At 36.0% G+C, this 17797-nt stretch overlaps 1 protein-coding gene and 1 long non-coding RNA gene across 6 annotated transcripts in view; one reads left to right on the top strand and one right to left on the bottom strand.

Annotated features, from left to right (window-relative positions):
- Positions 1-251: 251 nt before the first annotated feature.
- Positions 252-3851, top strand: LOC137464521 (uncharacterized). Its single transcript, XR_010994268.1, has 2 exons — positions 252-985; positions 1018-3851. It is a non-coding gene; the product is annotated as an uncharacterized lncRNA (long non-coding RNA).
- DMXL1 (Dmx like 1) overlaps positions 1634-17797 on the bottom strand; it is a 77900-nt gene continuing 61736 nt past the window's right edge. For 4 of the 5 annotated variants that reach the window (XM_068175906.1, XM_068175901.1, XM_068175903.1 and 1 more), the window contains 12 exons: positions 16537-16599; positions 14606-14692; positions 13846-13967; positions 13576-13717; positions 9724-9774; positions 9401-9461; positions 8787-8914; positions 8525-8617; positions 7970-8061; positions 7011-7063; positions 5701-5918; positions 1634-5305 (listed from right to left, as the gene is read on the bottom strand). In XM_068175906.1, coding sequence (XP_068032007.1) covers positions 5081-5305; positions 5701-5918; positions 7011-7063; positions 7970-8061; positions 8525-8617; positions 8787-8914; positions 9401-9461; positions 9724-9774; positions 13576-13717; positions 13846-13967; positions 14606-14692; positions 16537-16599 — 1335 coding nt within the window. In that variant the 3' untranslated portion in view covers positions 1634-5080. The remainder of the gene's footprint in view (positions 5306-5700; positions 5919-7010; positions 7064-7969; positions 8062-8524; positions 8618-8786; positions 8915-9400; positions 9462-9723; positions 9775-13575; positions 13718-13845; positions 13968-14605; positions 14693-16536; positions 16600-17797) is intronic. The other variant, XM_068175902.1, reaches the window with a different exon arrangement.

Below are 17797 nucleotides of genomic sequence, written 5' to 3'. Positions count from 1 at the left end.
GGGCAGGGGCCGGGGCCGCCTGGCGCGGCGGGACCGGGGCCGCGGCCCCGCGGAGCGGCGCGGAGCGCAGCGATGGCACTCACTGTGTGCGCGGCGGCGGCGGAGCCGAGCGGAGCGGGCGGCGGCGGCGGCGGCGGCGGCAGCGGCGACTCGGGGCTCCCTGCCGGGACCGGGGCGGGGCACGCTCCCGGCCCGGCCCTGCCCTCGCCCCGGGCCGGGGCAGGGCCACTCGAGCCCCGCGCCGCCTCTCGCACAAGCGGCAGCTACCAAACCCTAAATACAATCGTTTGTGTCTACCGAGCTGCATGCAGAGGCGGTTTAAATTTTGGCAGCAGCTTGCTGCGAGCCTGACGACATTCATACTCTACTCATGCCCATTGTGTGACTCGCGTAGGAGCTGCCAGGAGTTAAAGAACCAGTCTTGAACAGTATTAAGGCAAGAGAGGAGGGGAATTTATGCCAGGAAGGTGGTAATTCCAGGCCTGTCAGGGGCAAGATCTGGTTAGCAGAACCCGGTCCGTACATCTCCGCTGGGACAGACTGTGACAAGCAGCAGCTCAAAAACCTATCGACGAAGAAAGAACATCCCAAGTTACGGGACAGACAGCCTTTGTAACCACCAATAGGCTCCAGAGCTCCCCTGTGGATACCAGCCCTGTGGGCTGTATAAAGGCAATACTGCTCAATGACCTAGGGGGAGGTTAACAAAGCTTGTAAAGAAGGATGTACTACTGATAGTGGATACAAAAAAGCTTAATTCAGAGACCCCAAGGACATCAGGCAGAACTCCCAAGATAAGGAAGACACCAATAAATCCAATTGAGCAAACGTGTGATCCAAGAAATCCAGACTCAAAAAAAAGAGAAAGAACTAATTAGCATAGGAAGCAATGGATTCATTAACCAATACAAGATAGGATACTAACTAGAGAACTATGCAACTTGTAGCCAATAAGCATGGATTCCTTTGTTTGCTAAAACACCTAGTGAAAAATTTTCAGTCAGTGAACTGCCATAGTCAGTGAAAATTTCTTAGTCAGTTTCATCTTGTGTACCCAGCACCCCTTTCTGCACAGAACTTACCAAAAGAAGAATGAATTAGATTCCCTCACCCCACAACTGAGAAGCCCAGGATGAAAATGGACCAGCAGGACACTGCTGGATACGTGGGTGGTGACTGTCTTCTGCTGGCACTCTCTCTTTCCCCTACACACTAAAAGCTACAAATAAAGTCAGTATTGTTGAACTGGCATTTCATCTTGTTTGCTCCTTAATTTGGGCATCTCTCACTAATCAGATCGTAACAGGTGCATTCATACTTGTACATCTGCTAGAGGTGGCAACATAGAGGTGGATGAAGCTCCCCAAGACCTTCACAGGTTTTCAAGCTTAAATGAAACAGAAAAGGGGATTCAAAAGTTAAGTTGAGGCAGACAACAGAAAGTGCCATTACTGCATTAGCCTCATTACACTGCAAAATAATTTTGTTTTGCTCAGTTTTCTTATTTATACATTAAAAAAACAAAACAAACCCACAAAAACAAACCCCCAGCAACCAGTCCCCCTCCCAAAAATGAAAAAGTTAGAAAAAGGAAAGATAAAGCATGAGACCATAATAAGAAACACTACAAAACTTGGTAAATCAGTATCTTTATTTTATAGAAAGTAGTTTGATCAATGTGCTGAACCTGCCATTAGCGATGGTTTTGCTATTTTTAGTAAAAATAAACATTTAAAAATAATTACCTTGGAGAATATATAATCTCCAAACTTATTTCCCCTTAATCACTGTTGCTTTTTTAATAACTATTGCATCTAATCTAACACTGGGTGCTCTTAATAGGAAGGGGGTACCTAGTGTAGGGTATCTCCACAGTTTATTTCTTGCAACTGGTTCTGAGGTTCCTATAATGCAGTAGAACATATACAACTTCACCCTGCACCACCTTGGCACGGCACAAAACCTGCATCTCTTCCACCTTTCTCCATCAACATCCTGCAATGTCAGCGGTCAGCTGAGAATTTTCTGGTGTAAAGTCACACAGCAAGCCAGTTTAAGTATCCAGATGGCCAGAGTTTTAATTTTAACTTTCACAAGTTGCTGAAGTAATCATGAAGATCTTGGCTCATGTGTCTAAGGTAACGGAATCAGTTAGCAACACAAGAATGACACACTGACAATATTATGTACTGCTACAAAGACAAACATAAGTCACAACTCCCACTCTATGATATTTAAAAGGGACATTATCAACTACAAGCTAAATTATTTTGTCAGGGCAAAAAAGTATTCTTGATTAAGCACTGTCAAAAGCAAATTTTATGTTCAATTTCTGCACATGGCTACTGTAAGCACTGGGACCGCTGTAAGCACTAGCACCCTTAAGTTTGAGTAACTTGCATAGCAACAGGGAAAAAGCATTAATTGCTGGAGGACAAAAGTCAGTGGAAGTTAAGGGCAACAGCCAGAGGGTTCTGAGTTCAGCTCTTCTCCAATGACTAGATTCAAAGTTGAGAGTGTCCCTTTAAAAGTTTCACATACAACAGAATTAAACTCATTTTTACTCCATCATTACAAGAAAGCTACTGATAATTTGTCTTACAACAGTTAAACATCAATGAATAATATGCAAGTGAACAACTGATTTGTAAATGAAATAGCAGCAACATGGAACTGTAGAAGGTTGAGTTTCTGCAGGATTTATTGGAAAGATTAAAAAGGTGTGGCAAATACATTGTGATTTTACATAATTTAGTTTCAGGAATAGCTTATGGTAACAACAAACATTATTGAAAATGCCTGGTCAAGGTCAGTACTTTTCTGGTATAAACTAAATTTGCCAGGATTTCTCAAGGTGCAGCTTTACTCAGAAAAATGACAACATTGTATGTCATGGCAAATTGCATTTAAAATCTGCTCAGTTTGCAGACGGTAAGACAGCTTTCTGTGATTGCCAGTACAACAGATTTGAGCTTGAAGTATTAAAGCTAATGAGATATAAATATTTAAGGACAAAACATCAAGGACATAATTATATAATATTGCCATGATTTTTGCACATGTAACTTTGTTAGTTCAGTGGGTGTATAAAACTGACACATTTATATAAAGCAGCTACAAAGTCATGGTTTCAGCTGATTCTAAAGCAGTGTGCTACTGTTTATCCCCGTTTTCCTTCTTCCACAAGAATAAAGAGTATTAGAAACTCAGCCACTGAGCAAATAACTCATACTCATTGGGCAAGTCTGTTTTGTAAGGTGGTGTCACTTTTAGTAATTTTTCTGGTTCATCACTGTACTTAAACTGTTTTGAAATAACATTCAATTTCAATCTCTAAGTGTTAAGGAAGAACAATTACAATTGAATCACTGAACAGCTGTACCAGTTTGAAATGCTGTCACATGTTTCTTCATGGCAAAACATTCACATTCTTTTATTGCACAATTTGAAAATTCAGGTTATGTGCATAAAAACCTTCATAGTGTTTGCACTGCAACTTGCGAAACATACATTTAAAATGACCGTAATACATTTTACAAAATCCTTTTAAACAACTTTATATTCTTAAGATAAAAGCATCCTGAGAATGTTACATAGTTCATTATACAAGCCCTTCATTTCTGCTATGCTTTATTTATCCCCATAGTTCCTAATTTGACAGGTTTATTTTACAGTTAATATCTTGGTGCTATATTTCACAAAATATCTTTTAGCAAAAAGTACACCATTGGCATTCAAGTAATCCAGCCTCACATCTAATTTACAAATTAAACTTTTGTCAACTCTCAAGTAAGGAAAAGTAAACCAAAATACATACAGAAACAGTTTAGCTGACTTAAAAAAAAAGTAAAGGCCTTGTGCATTAATAATTTGGTCAAACATATAAGTTATGCACTTAAATATTTTGGCAAAAAAAAAGCCCTCTACATCTATCCTTCTCAGTTTGTTTTCTTTCATCTGACACCAGATGTAAACATAAACATCAAGAAAGAAAGACTGACAGTGTAGAAGTACTTTGCTGTTGAACTACTTTTTCTTTTTTTAAACTACTTAGAAAAAACAGACAAACAAGAATGTAAGTGCTAAGAATGGACTATATTTGGGCTAAATAAAAGTCTTACTGGAAAAAAAAATAAATTAGGTTAGGTTTTTCTTTTATTTCCTCTACAGTTACCTAAATAAATAATCTTTGAAGAAATTCTAGCGCCATATCCTAAAGCAGTATCTTCCTGTATCTTTTTGAACAAGTCTAAGTCTTCACACATAATCTTGACTATTTTACTAGGAAGATATCCATTTATATTTATATTTTATTTTTGTAAAGAGAGTGTTCAGGGTTAAAATATATTTATTTTTAAAAGGTCAGCCTACCATCCTGATGGCAGTGATTCAAGGTATAGAAGAGAAGACAAGTTACAGAACATCCTTCAGTTTCTTATACTCTAGATGAGAGGAAGGAGATCAGGCAAGTTAGAGAGGTAAACAGCCTGGATTTCAGGAATGGAGGGAAAAAGTGGCTCAATATATGAATGTCTGCATGACCAGGAATATTCACTCCTGGAGACTTTGTTTCTCTTCTGCACATAGGTATACATTTTTATTGTTGGCTGACTAAACAAATTGAGAAGAGAGACAGTTAATGGCTGCCACAGTGAAAAAACATTACCATCAGGACCGACATGCTTTTACAAGGTGGCAAGGTGTTGAATATATGCAGAGGTCATGCCCAGATGGTACACTCCAGGTGAGAGTGTAATTACCTCAAAAGGAAGACTAAACCACTTCAGCAACATCTTTATAAATTATAACTATGTAATTTGGGGTCATATTTAGCTTTTATTTTAGGCAATGATCAAAATCTGAAGGACTTTTTAATATTTAAGGCATTAGTGCATCTGGGACTAAAAGCTCCAGGATATTAATAAATAGGGGGTTGGGGGCAGAAGGGGAGAAAGGAAAAAATCCAAAACATCTTTGTATCACAAGCTATCATTGTGCATCTGCTTTGTTGGTTAGTTCCAGGAAAAATATTTTCAAGGATAGCAGAAGGGGAATGTTATTCACTATTCTGAGAAAAACATTAGATCATAAACTTCACGTCATTTTTTAACACATCCTTTAAAGGGCTAAACCTATCAGGCAAGATTCTCATCTTTACTGTTCCATCAGCACCACAGGAGAATATGTGATTTGCTGGTCCTGTTTCAATTTGCATGACTCCTGTCCCAATGTTTCTGAAGAGAGACTGTCGAGCATGCTCATTGATGAAAGTGTGAAGAAGATTAAATGCAGACAGACTCCATACCTGGAAAAGCATCAAAACATCAATTTCTTATAAGGAAAATTACCATGATCTTAAAACCATCAACAGTGAATCGTGCAGAATTGCACTACATTTTGCATTTACTTTTCTGACACTAACTGTAAAAGAAGAATATGTGGCAATCTTAATGATACATTTATAGAATACTAGTACTCATTTACTATAATAAGCAATATAGAGAGACACTAAGGTATCACTAATTAAAAGGAGGACTGCATTAAGAAGAGGTTAAGACTGACATTTCATAATTAAATTCATAAATGTGAAAGTCAGAATTGAGAACAAATGCAGTACATATGACATCTGATTGTTCCACACCCATACGAGATTCCTTCTGAATGTACACAGTACCTCTGCTCCCTCCCCCTCATTAATACCTTTATGTTGCCTTCAGCAGATCCTGTGACAAAATACTCTTCTGTAGGATCAACAGCAATTGCTTTGACTGGAGAATCATGACTCTGGAGTAACTGCTGCTGCTGCTTTAGGCGAAGATCAATTACACAGGTAAAGCCTTTTCTGCCTCCAGATATCAACAGCTGGTGTTTTGGAGCATATGCTAGCACAGTTGCTCCACTATCATGACAGATAAAAGCTGAAAGCCAAAGGAAAGTAATTCAAATAAAACACTGTACTATCTTGCATTTTCCATCAACCTCTAATAGTTCAAGACAGTAGCAACAGTGACTTTGATGCTGTATTCCAGCTGACCACAACTAGCCCACTTATTGAAGTACCAATTTACATGTAAACCCAGGTTCCCATGAGACATTCTGAAGCTGCAGTGTTCTCAAATTAAGCAATTAAAATCTGTATTAACAAAAAAATTATATCCTTCTATCCCTGTGTAACCACAAACTATTCATCCTTGACCAGAAACAGATTATTTTAAAAATTTACTATTAAAGTAACAGATTAGTTATTTTAAGTAATATAATTTGGTTTTTTAAGTCACATAATGCCCATCAGTAATTCTTCCTAAACTACTTGCACAAGTATCTTGTAAGTTTCCACTGGTCATTTAACTGCTAATTTGCTGCTTCTCACATTTATTTGGATATGTCCACTCCCCTAAATGAGTGGGAAAAGCAAATGAAAATTACAATTATCAAAACACAGCCTGGTATGCTCTACTTGTAGTTCAAAGGGCCTATGAATTTATATTTAGAAATTCCATATGTCTCTCACATACACTCAGACATTCACCATACTTTACATACAAGGAGTTCACAACTCTCTGATCTCAATTCCGTATTTCAGACATTGAAATGCACTTCTTGTATTACTTGTAAAAAAGTATTAGTAATAAAACTAATGAAACAGAGCTAAATATTTTTTTGCATCCCCAAAATCCTACTTAGAGGAATAACTGTTCTGAAGCAGAAGCTGCCCAGAGCCTTTTAAAAAAGAACAGAAATGTCTGGCTTGCACTTGTGGTCCAAGGACAGAAGGCATGCAAAGGAAGGGGCTCATGTCCATGAAACCAATCATCCATATTGAACACAAAGTAATTTCTCAAGAATCTGGTTTTATACTCCCACCGGTGCACTCACACAGAACGGTGAAAGATGTTTTACTGCCAATGTTAAAATTACTTCCCTAAGTAATTTTCTTCCATAAAGATAGACTCAAAAATACACTTTTTTTATGCTATGGTCAAACATTTTGGTTGTTTTATTTTACTTACCATGTACCAAGCTGTTTGTAGGAGAAACCAGAGTATCCCAAAGACAAATATTTCTGTAGAAAAAAAATATGGCTTAATTCAGCATCAGATGTTGTAAGGTATTCTGAACTACTGAAAAGTCATCTGTACCTTAAAAAAGTTGTTTCAGGCAATAAAGCAGTGTAAATAGACTCTCAGTGATGATATCTGAGCAGACCCCAAATTACTTCCATAGTTTATCATACACTGCAAGAACATGCCTTCTACACAAGTATTCTACAACTGGCTATATCCATAAAGCATTAATGTTAATGTTTTGTAGCTTAATTCACAGGAATGTTAGAAGGTTTTGGTATTTTTTGATCAATACTTACTTATGAAAACAAATGAGAAATGAAGAGCTATGCAAATTCCCTAGAGCTATAAAATAATTTACAACAGGTTCAAGTGTGTAGAACAGAACAGAATAGTTCAGCTGGATGGGGCCTAGAAGGATCATGTAATCCACCCACCTGGCACCTTCAGGGCTGACCAGAAGTTAAAGCATGTCATTAAGGGCATTGTCCAAATGCCTCAAACTCTGACAGGCTTTGGGGACTGACCTCAAGGAAGCCTATTCCAGTGTCTGAACCTCTTGGTAATAAAATGTTTCTTGATGTCCAGTCTCATGCCAGACCTTCCCTGGCACAACTTTAAACCATTCCCACATACCCCTCACTGGATTCCCAGCTAAATCACTCAGGACCTCTCTTTCTACTGCTCCTCTTCATAGGGAACATGAGCAGGATATTTGTGCTTCCCCATGAAACCTCCCTTAAGAGGCACATGAATTAGCTGCAAACATTGCTTCTGTCCCTCTCCTGCCAAGAAAGAAATCAAGCAGAAGTATTCTTAAACTGCTTTAAGAATCATAAAAAAAAAGTGGGGGAAAGGAGATAAAATATGGCACCACTTTTATGAATTATCACAATAGATCTCACCTGTTGTCAGAAGAAAATCCTGCTGTAGCTATCAAAGACGATGAACTGATGAAAACAAAGTCATTGGCTGTTTTGTTATGACATTGCCATGTCTGAAAAATTGCAGTTTGAAATTAATAATTAAAAAGGAATCTATTTTGTACAAGCAGGTAATATTAAACTTCCTTGAGAAGAAAAGGTATTTCATAAGAAATTTAAAGAACATAAGATACAAAGGTATTGGTATGCCTGTAAGACTCTTAATTTTTCATGGAAATATACTCTGCAGCCCTATATAACTGTCCATTAATAGACAAGTGACAATTAGTGACAAGTCTCAAAGAATATTAAATTAATTTATGATCTCATGTTACATTTTCCATTCTCCACTTAACAAGTATTATTAGAGTGCAAGAACTTGTCATACAGACCACAGGATGGCAGCAATACATAACTTAATCTTAATTAATACTGGTTAACATCATAATCCTTGCCCTTTCCTAGCTATTCTGAAGGAAGAAAGCAGTTAGGGAACACAATACAAGTTCATGGAAACTAATTTATTATTCAGCTTACCAAATATGGCTTAGGTGAAGTTCCAGTAAGTGGACAACATTTCCAATTTGTCTGATATAAACTTATATATCCATCAGCATCAACAATTCCAAACTGAAAGAAAATATACAGAAATAGTAAATACATAAGTATGTTTTGCAGAGAAAACACTCACAATATTAGGAAAATACTTTAAATTAGAAGCATGTGATGTTTCTGCTAATTTGCAATTATATTGGGGGAGGGAAGAAGAGAAGGCATACGGAAACATTTTATCAGTTACCTTATTTCCTTGGTAATTGAATCGCATTCGAGTTACCCTTGAGTTGCCACCAGACCGAAAACATGTGATCTGCTGCGCATGACCCCATTCAAACATTCTTACACTTCCATCTTGAGCACCCGTCAGGTCTGCAACAGAAAATATTGACGTGACTTTTCACAAGAGTTGTAGCTTTTATTATTCCAAAAAAACTCACACTATCTCAGAATAACTAGTGCCAAAATTATAATATCTATCATGGTGTAGGAGCAGGATGTACCACTGCGACTCAAAGTTGTGTCGCTCATTATTTGAAGATCTGTATTTAGATGCTCATGAAATATGAAGCTATTTACTTGGAGATAATAACACATTTTTTCTACTATCTTTCATTTTAGTCACAAATAAGAGAGAAATACAGTACTTTTTGCCATTTCTAAAGGCTATTCTACATCCCCCAATATTGTCTTTTAAAATGAAAAATAGTTTCAGTAAGTATGGCTTATAAAGAACTTTGACAACATATAATAGATTGTTGTGCTAGTATAAAATAGCAACACACTAAGAAACAGATTAGTAAGAAATATATAATCTTTCGATAACCTTTCTGGTTTTTTATAAGAACCTGAACTTACAATATGGCAGCGTTGGATGAGAAGCCATTCTTCTGACATTATTAATAGCTTTCTTGAGCATCTGTTCAACATACAAAAAAACAGTATTACTGAACAAAAAGTTATCAAACTAGAGAATAATTAGTGATTGTAGATGGTTGTTTCCTACAAAAATTCCTATGAAAACAAGTACAAGGTTTAGAGATTCAGATAGAAGTCTGTGTCTTCCAAGACTAGTGTAGATGTTAACACTTTTGCAGCTTTATACATCTAGATAAATATTAAACTTTTGCTTCAGAAATGTATGGATCCAAATATAAACACTCCTTAGACTGCAGTCTTACCTCTTTTCTTGCCAATTCATTTCTGATTCCATTAAATTTATTGGAATATTCCTGAATATTGTAAGATAAGCAAGAGAAAGGCAGAAGCATGTAAAGAAAGAGGTAAACAAACTTTAACAGAAGTAAAAAATAGGAAGGAATATATCAATTTTCAAGTCTAGTTAACTTACTGCCATTGATTGAAAAGTGGCTATTTGTGACCATCTGGAATAAGCAATATACCATGTAACTGGTATAAAATAAGTAAATAAATAAATAATTCTTCAAATATATTTATAATTTTGCAAATACAGATCCAGTGAGTTTTCGGTAGCATGTTTGTTCCTAAGTTCCAAAATCTGATTTGAGCTAGGCATATCACCCAGATTTTTGTTTTCTCTTATTTTATTAATTCCTACTGGGAAGAACTCAATGTACAAAGAGGACTGGAGACATTAGACAATTATATTTAAACCCCATCTTTTTAAACAATATGTTCAACAGACAAAAGGAAAAAAAGAGTAAGGAATTTTTTTATCAAGGAAATACATTTGTGCCTGTGTTGTCTCTTCCCTTCTTTTCTTACTCCTAATGTATGTTAAAGTTTAGTTTTCATTAATTTACTCCCCAATAGCTCTCAAAAGTATCTGACTTTTTTGAGGCCTCTTTCCTCAGAGAATTGTTGGATTTGGTTTGCTTATGAATGTATTATTTACCTCAACATTTGAGAAGGGCAAAATATATATTTGTGGCAGGTGTTAACTTCAAATAAGAACACATGAAATTTTGCTGCCAGGGCACTCATCTTTAACACAGCAGCTTATCACTTACCAACCACCAACAGCAAGCTGGCACTGACCCACTTTCAGAAAAACGTTTAGATCAGAAAAGACCTTTAACATCACTGAATCCAACTGTGACTTTCAACTGCTGTAAATTTTGTACCGTATTCTAACACTGCTTTGTCATGGGGCAGTAGAAGGTGATGAGGTATTTCAATTATGCTATTCTCCCCTAGCCTCCAATTTTATCAGAGTATCAAATGGAAGGAGGCAGAAATTACAAGTTTTCATGTGCTTCATATTCCTAAATACAATCATTAGAGTTTAAAAGAAATATCCTCTAAACTATCAGTCTGCAAACAAAAATACGGAAAAGTACGCAAAAGGGAAATAATTTACTTTCTTGTAAAAATTTCCCTGGGTTTGGATTTGTGGAATAACCACAATCCTTTTAAGTACATTTTGGAAGCAGATTTAGATCTTTCAGTTCTCAAAGTTTTATCACTGTTGAAGAGAAAGCCTGGCACCCCTCAGTTATACAAGTTCATTCCAAAACACTTTCTAAAGATAAAATATATGATCTTGAAATATGTATTTCCCTTTCTTTTTCTCTAAGTACTTTAAATATCAAGGAAAAAGCCAAATGGTTTGGTAAAACTACATATACATTTTAAAATTCAGGACAATAGAGAATTACATTCTTCAAACATTTACAGAATGGTATGCACTTTTAAGTGCAATACATTGCTCCCTAAACTCACAACTTATCTTCTGTATGTAAATGGAAGAACAATAATTCATGGTCACTCTATTTCTTCACTAAAATGAAGGGCTGTATTGAGTTTTACAGCTACTAACTATTACCCAGAATTTAATGGAAGTCATCTTCCTCCATTCAACATATAACCACACATCATGATCCCCTAACCCCTGCTGGATTATGCTTTGGAAAAATGCAAATTTATAGAAATGTGCCTTTGAAGGGCTACACTAAAAGAACTCTTTAGTATGGTTTCTCCAATTTAGAAGTACAATTATAAAATGCAAATACTTCTGTTATTAATGTAACTGACATTTGACACTGCTAGCTCTCAGTTTGCCCTTAGAACAGCTGATGGCTAGAACACTGGTTGCTTTGCTGGACAGTTGGGTGCTTTGTGCCTTAATGTACATTAAGCCTGAAAAATAAAAATGCACTTTAACTCCACCCCACTCATTGTTAAACTCTTAAATATTGGTGTCAGTCACACTGACTTGTATGACAAGCTGTTGGTAACACTGCCTGAGTTTCAGAGCTGTAGGTACATACTATTTCCTTCAGTACCCTCTTACAAACACCTCCTGAAAGAACTGTGTAAATAAACTGTGCTGAAGTGTCTGACCCTCCTTACTTACCTTGTATGTGCTGTGTAACAGGGAAGAATGACAGAAAAACCTTACAGCTAATAAAACTTTAACTGCCTGAGTGTCCCTTGCTGATGAAGGTGAAGCAAAGACAATGAGATTGAAAAGCCAGTAATGGTACAAAAGAGTGGGCTGCAACTACTAAATGTGCTGCACATTATGGAAAAGCAAAGATGACATCAAGAATCAGCAGTATCTGAAGGAACAAAGTAGCAAATAGTAGCAAAAGAAAGGTCTCAGTGAAGCTGCTTTTCTTCCAGGCTCCAGTTCTTCCACAGCAATACTATTTCCTCCGGAGATTCCCTATTTTTTCTGTCATTTACTTTGTCCTTCATTAGGTACCTCTGTCTTCCCTCCCTATTGGGCAGGTGCTGTTTTATGCTCTGGTGGGTTGTCGGCCAGTCAAACAATATGCCAGAGAAAATTCAGGTCCAAAGTTTAACAGCAGAAGCATTCAACACAAGCATAGCCAAATATATTTAGGAAGAAAGTTTTACAGCATGCAAAATAAAAAGCCGTGTAAATACCATGTGCATTAATATATTACGCAATTACTTAAGGCTGAGAAATACACAAACACAAAAATTCTGTATGTACTTATATATATATTTATAAAATGAAAGTGAGAGGAGAAAATGGCAAAGCCATTCACGAATACTTGCACAAGAGACCTTATTGTAATAGCAGAGCTGCAACACTGGCACCTAGAATCAGTAGTTCCTGAAGTGAAGGCAGAGGTGTAGGTACTGGCACAATACCCACTTCTATATGTGGAAAACATTATCAATCTTATAATGCTTATTCCTTATTTACTTCTCCTATTTATCAGCTATTTTCAAGTCAACAACAGTATTAATTAACATATGGTAATTTAATTTTGCCACCAGTTATAAACTTGCTTTGAATTGTTAAATGACACCAAGTACAGTCAAGTCACAAGATTTAATGCATTTGGTTATTTAGGAAAACTCCACTTTCTGCATTCCATGTGCAGAAGGACTGAGATACTAGTGTCTTGTACGACCATCTCAGTTCGCTTAAGTGTCTCCAAATAAGCATCTCTCAGCGAGCTAATCAACAGATCGGCATCTATGCTCCACAGGAACTAAGATAAGAATGTCAATGGCCAGGCTACAATTATCATTTCATCTGAATTAAGTCTATCCTAACAGCCCTTTGCTCAGGGCCAAGCTTCATTCCAGACACAAGATCTATTTCTGAAACTCAGAATGAAGCTGAAGATTATGCTTAAAATAAAAGCTACCAAAAAATTTCATGTAAATATTTCTACCCAATCCTTATGAATTTATATTCAGAAACCTGCTAATGATATACCATTTGGCTCCAAGGCACTAAAGAAGAATTCATAATCTAACTTCTTACCCATATCCTGATTCTTTGCTTTTGGATAATGCTTTTAAAAAAAGCATATATGACTTGACTGAAAGCTTTGCTTGTTTAGTTGTCCCTTAAATTCTGTGCAGTATTTTAATCTATTAAGTTAATTGTTACAAAAAAAAATCCAACTTGCCTTGGTTACACAGAAAGGTTATATTTAGTTATATAAAGGTTATATATATTTAGGCTATATTTATATTCTACTGCAAAATATAACAAACAAGATTGAACAGATAATAGGAGAGAAGTAGATAGAATACATAAAGCTAATCTTTGACAAGCAACTTACCACAGATGCACCCCTGCCAGTTTGTGTACTACCAAGCCAAGGCATATTGATAGGTGTGCCAGGATTACTGTGAGTATAAGGAGTGCTTCCCTGAACATTTACCAGATCATCACGAGCATGTATAACTAGGAAATCATCAGCCCTAGAAATGAAGAAAACATTTTAAATTAAGATTCAGAACAGCAACAGTAACAGCAACAGTAAATACCATGTTTTGTTACTCTGATTTAAGCACAGTCAAGTGTGATACTGAAAATAAAGAATATATACCCTTTATTTTCTATTTCCATATCATCATCAACCCAGGTGTAGATTTGTGTAGCTAAAATTGCAGAAACATCCAATTCTTGAATATCATGACTTGATGCTATTGCAATGCAGTTCCGATTTGCCTGAAAAAAATAACATACAGAAAGACTGATGCAAATGGAAACCCTAAAAATGGATTTACTCTATTTTTTTCTGATTATGGCACTGTTGCTCACAAAAATATACACTTAATTTACAAAACTCAAACATTTACATTTACAAATCTATGCATATTTATACTTGAGATTTCCCTTTCTAAACTTATTTTTATCGGGGATAGTATCATGCACTATTTGCATCTTATACTTCTCAAGCAGCTCAATTATCTCCTTGCTTTTCTCAGAGGATAAGCAATAGGTAACAAGGCTTGCAAGCAGGCTCCCCTCCTCCAGTTCTGAAGGGTTACATGGCTGAACAGAGAAGAAAAGATTACTTCCTGTTTGACAGAAAAAGACAAATACTCCTACACACAAGCCTAAAAAAAAAGTAGAAGCCACCTCTCCCTTCAATCAATCCACTGCACAATAGAAAAAGGAAAAATCTGTAGTAGAACTGTTCATGAAAAGGTAATTTTGAAGTGCTTTAGAGAAGGGACCACTAAAAGTTGTAGCTGCTAAAAACAGCAGGATGGCTAGCAAAGCCTGTTTCACCCAGTCACAATGTGCCTGTGTATCAGGTGGAAAACATAGCAATTAGATTATTCTACCTCTTTTATACTCACCTTATTGACTGCAAAAGCAGTAATGATATCTGACTCTTTATGGATTATTCTCGCCTTGCCACCAGGATATCCCATATCTGTTTCTATCTGTATTTAAAAAACAAAGCATAGTTAACAAACTTCTACGCAGTACCACTTTTTATGTAAAGTACAGAGACCAAACAACGTTACGTGTGAAATTTTTTCCCCTTAATTTTAATTCAAAGAAAACTCAATAAACATAGCCTGTAACAATTATGCTAAACCTGGTTTGCGTAATAACATAGCTTCCCATTCCCATGTTAAAATTACTACAGCAACAGAGAAAATGTAATTTGTCACACAAGCCACAGTACTGTGTTCATTTTCAAGTTTTTCAGGGGTGCTGAAAACCAGCAAGGCTACATGCAACAAACACACTGTTGATTTTGAATGCTGACGTTTTGCTCTCAAAAAAGGTTGCTAAGTCTATGATTGCTCTTAGCAAACAGCTTTTGCCACTGAAATTGATGAAATAGTTTAAAAGAAGGTGTAGGCAAGCTCCTGAACAGGAAAATGAATTTGAACTTCATCAGTGCATCTAATCACAATTATTGTAATTATATAAATCTGGAATCCTGTACATGTCAGACCCACAAACCTTTTGCTATCACTTTTGTTTCCCATGTGATCTAATGCTGGATTTGAATATTGTCTATAATTTTGTATTTTAAAAATGCAATCAGGTACATGCCAGCACACAACAAAACTCTAAACTTTACCAGCACTGTAGCAATCCTTTTCAAAATTAAAGAACTCAGCACTGAAAGAATTAAATTAATAGGTTACTGACACTGACTTTTACATAATAATTTTACAGTAAAAACAATAACACTGCCAAATTAATGGTGACCTAAGAATTCAAACCTGAGTTACAAATGTAATATTTAATTAAAAAAATCCTAAAGAATTATGTCAGAACTATTTCCAGCCTCTCATCTTCAAATTCTTAATTTTCTGTGCTTTAAAAGATCTAACCAATAATATTTTACTTGAAAAACAGTATGATATTTCTGTCAAAGAACTGAAAAAGGTCTTTTACAAAGTCTAAAAAAACAGTTGTTATGGACCAAGAAGAAGAATATCTTTTTTAAAGTCAAAATAAAATTGATACTTCATTGATTTTATGTATATAACACTGAAGAAAACTGCAGTGGCAAACAGATAAAAAACCATGATTTGTGTCTTATGATGAACAAACCTGCACAAAATTAAAATTATTTTTTCTCCAGCCAGTTCCAATTACCTACTTGCTAATATTCCATTACAACATAATTAATATTAACAAGGTAGCCCAAACCACAGAGTGTTCACATTTCTGTCTTCACACTAGTTTTGTAAAAGAAAGGAATATGGTATTAATTTGAGTACCTAGGCATAGTATTCTACCTTTTTAGTATGTCACACCTATCTTTTAAGACAGTTGCAATAATACTGTTATATGGGTTGATTTGTCACCATCTTTAAAATAAGGCTTCGTGAAAGCTTTCAGTAGCAAACTCCTATCATGCTAACAAACTGCTCAAAGTGCAGCTCACCACCTTCACTTAAAAGCAGCTATTGTAGCTCATACTGATCAAAGGTTCTGTATGTACTGTGTATCATACTACTACTGAATTTTTGTCACTTGGGCAAATCTCAACTTCATCTCTTCACTTGGCCAAGATACAGAAGTTGATAATAGCTATTGTTTGTACCTAGTTGATACAGCTAAGATAATTTCACATAAACTAAAGGTAAGTTTCACATAAACTCTGAAACAGTTTAACTCAATCCCTTGCATTTTTTGTATTTTTAAGTTTGTTTGCTATGTGAGCAAAGACTTTTGTTTAAAGTGAGATCAGCACCACTTAGACAAAAAAAAATTTGTAATTGTGTTAGGTCTAATAAATTTGAGAATTATTACTGTGTACCTTATTGATGATGGGCTCCTCCACAACAGAATTTTTCATGGTTTCATTGTGCTCCTCTAATGACTTCACCAAGGAAAGAAACACCACAGAACAGAGCATAAAGATAAGACATAACATGCATGGTATCAAGGAAATCTTCAATTCCATGTTGCTTACTCCAACACAGGACAACAGAAACACAACAGCATGTCTGCACACATATGAGCACAATTTATATAGTAAGAATAATTAACAAATTCTAAACTCTGTTTTCTGTACAGAATACACTGATTTACTTACTCTGAACTGTAACAGCATCTAGTCCATCCCACAAGCCAAATTTCTTGGAAAATAAGCAATCTACACTGACATTTTATCAGCAACAAGATAGAAAATAAAGCAAATTACTCTGTTTAAGGCTGTGAGCCTACCTTGAAACATATAAAGCACATCTAAAATTTTCTAAAATACCTGTCCATACAGCATAACTATATGGCTGTGTTAACTTAAGATCAGAAGTGGCACACTTTTAATGGCAAAAAGGACCAGTTTTCCTTTTAACTGCACTCCGTAGTGAACACAATTAGCCAGCATTACCCAAACAAGCTAATATTCTAGCTGTGACAGGACAAAGGTTAGGTCATACTCCGCTGCCACAGCTTTACTAGTCATGAGTTTCTCCTGCATATTTAGTTTGTTCACATCTGCTTATTTCTCCTCCATTTCTGCTATGCTACAGTTTTTCTGTTATAGCAGAAATTCTTTCAAAATTAGGAGCACGGGTAAGTAAGAAAAAGAAGTAAAGTGAGAGACGAAAATCCAAAAGCTCATTACAGAATCAAAATTTAAAAACATTTAACTGCATCCAGAACAGGAATCCAACTAGACACTGTGACAAATAATCAGGGACAGAAACAGCAATTGCTGCATAAGCACTTTTCTTATTAAAAGTGAATCTTAACATGGTCAATCATGACCAGTGCATAAAAGCCAGGATGAGTACAGTAGGGACAAACTAAAACTTCAGTACTTTGGCTCATTAGATTACTGGTTTTAATCTTTGAAACAGTCCATTTTGTCCTTCTTTTGAGGCAGCTTTTATACTGATCTTAAAGAAGAGACTGACTGTAGCAATATTGTGCTACTTGTCATTTTACAGTCACAGTCTGATTATTTTTGTATTTTATTAAACAATGGACAAGTATTTTTTTGTATGAAAGACAGTAGATTTGGAGCTGTTGACAAGCACATTAACACTTCATGCACCAGAAGTAAACAATCT

The sequence above is a fragment of the Anomalospiza imberbis genome, chromosome Z (assembly GCF_031753505.1).
Source record: "Anomalospiza imberbis isolate Cuckoo-Finch-1a 21T00152 chromosome Z, ASM3175350v1, whole genome shotgun sequence".
Taxonomy (NCBI): domain Eukaryota; kingdom Metazoa; phylum Chordata; class Aves; order Passeriformes; family Viduidae; genus Anomalospiza; species Anomalospiza imberbis.
Note: the sequence above shows the minus strand (reverse complement) of the source record. Positions and strands in the feature narration are given on the sequence as shown.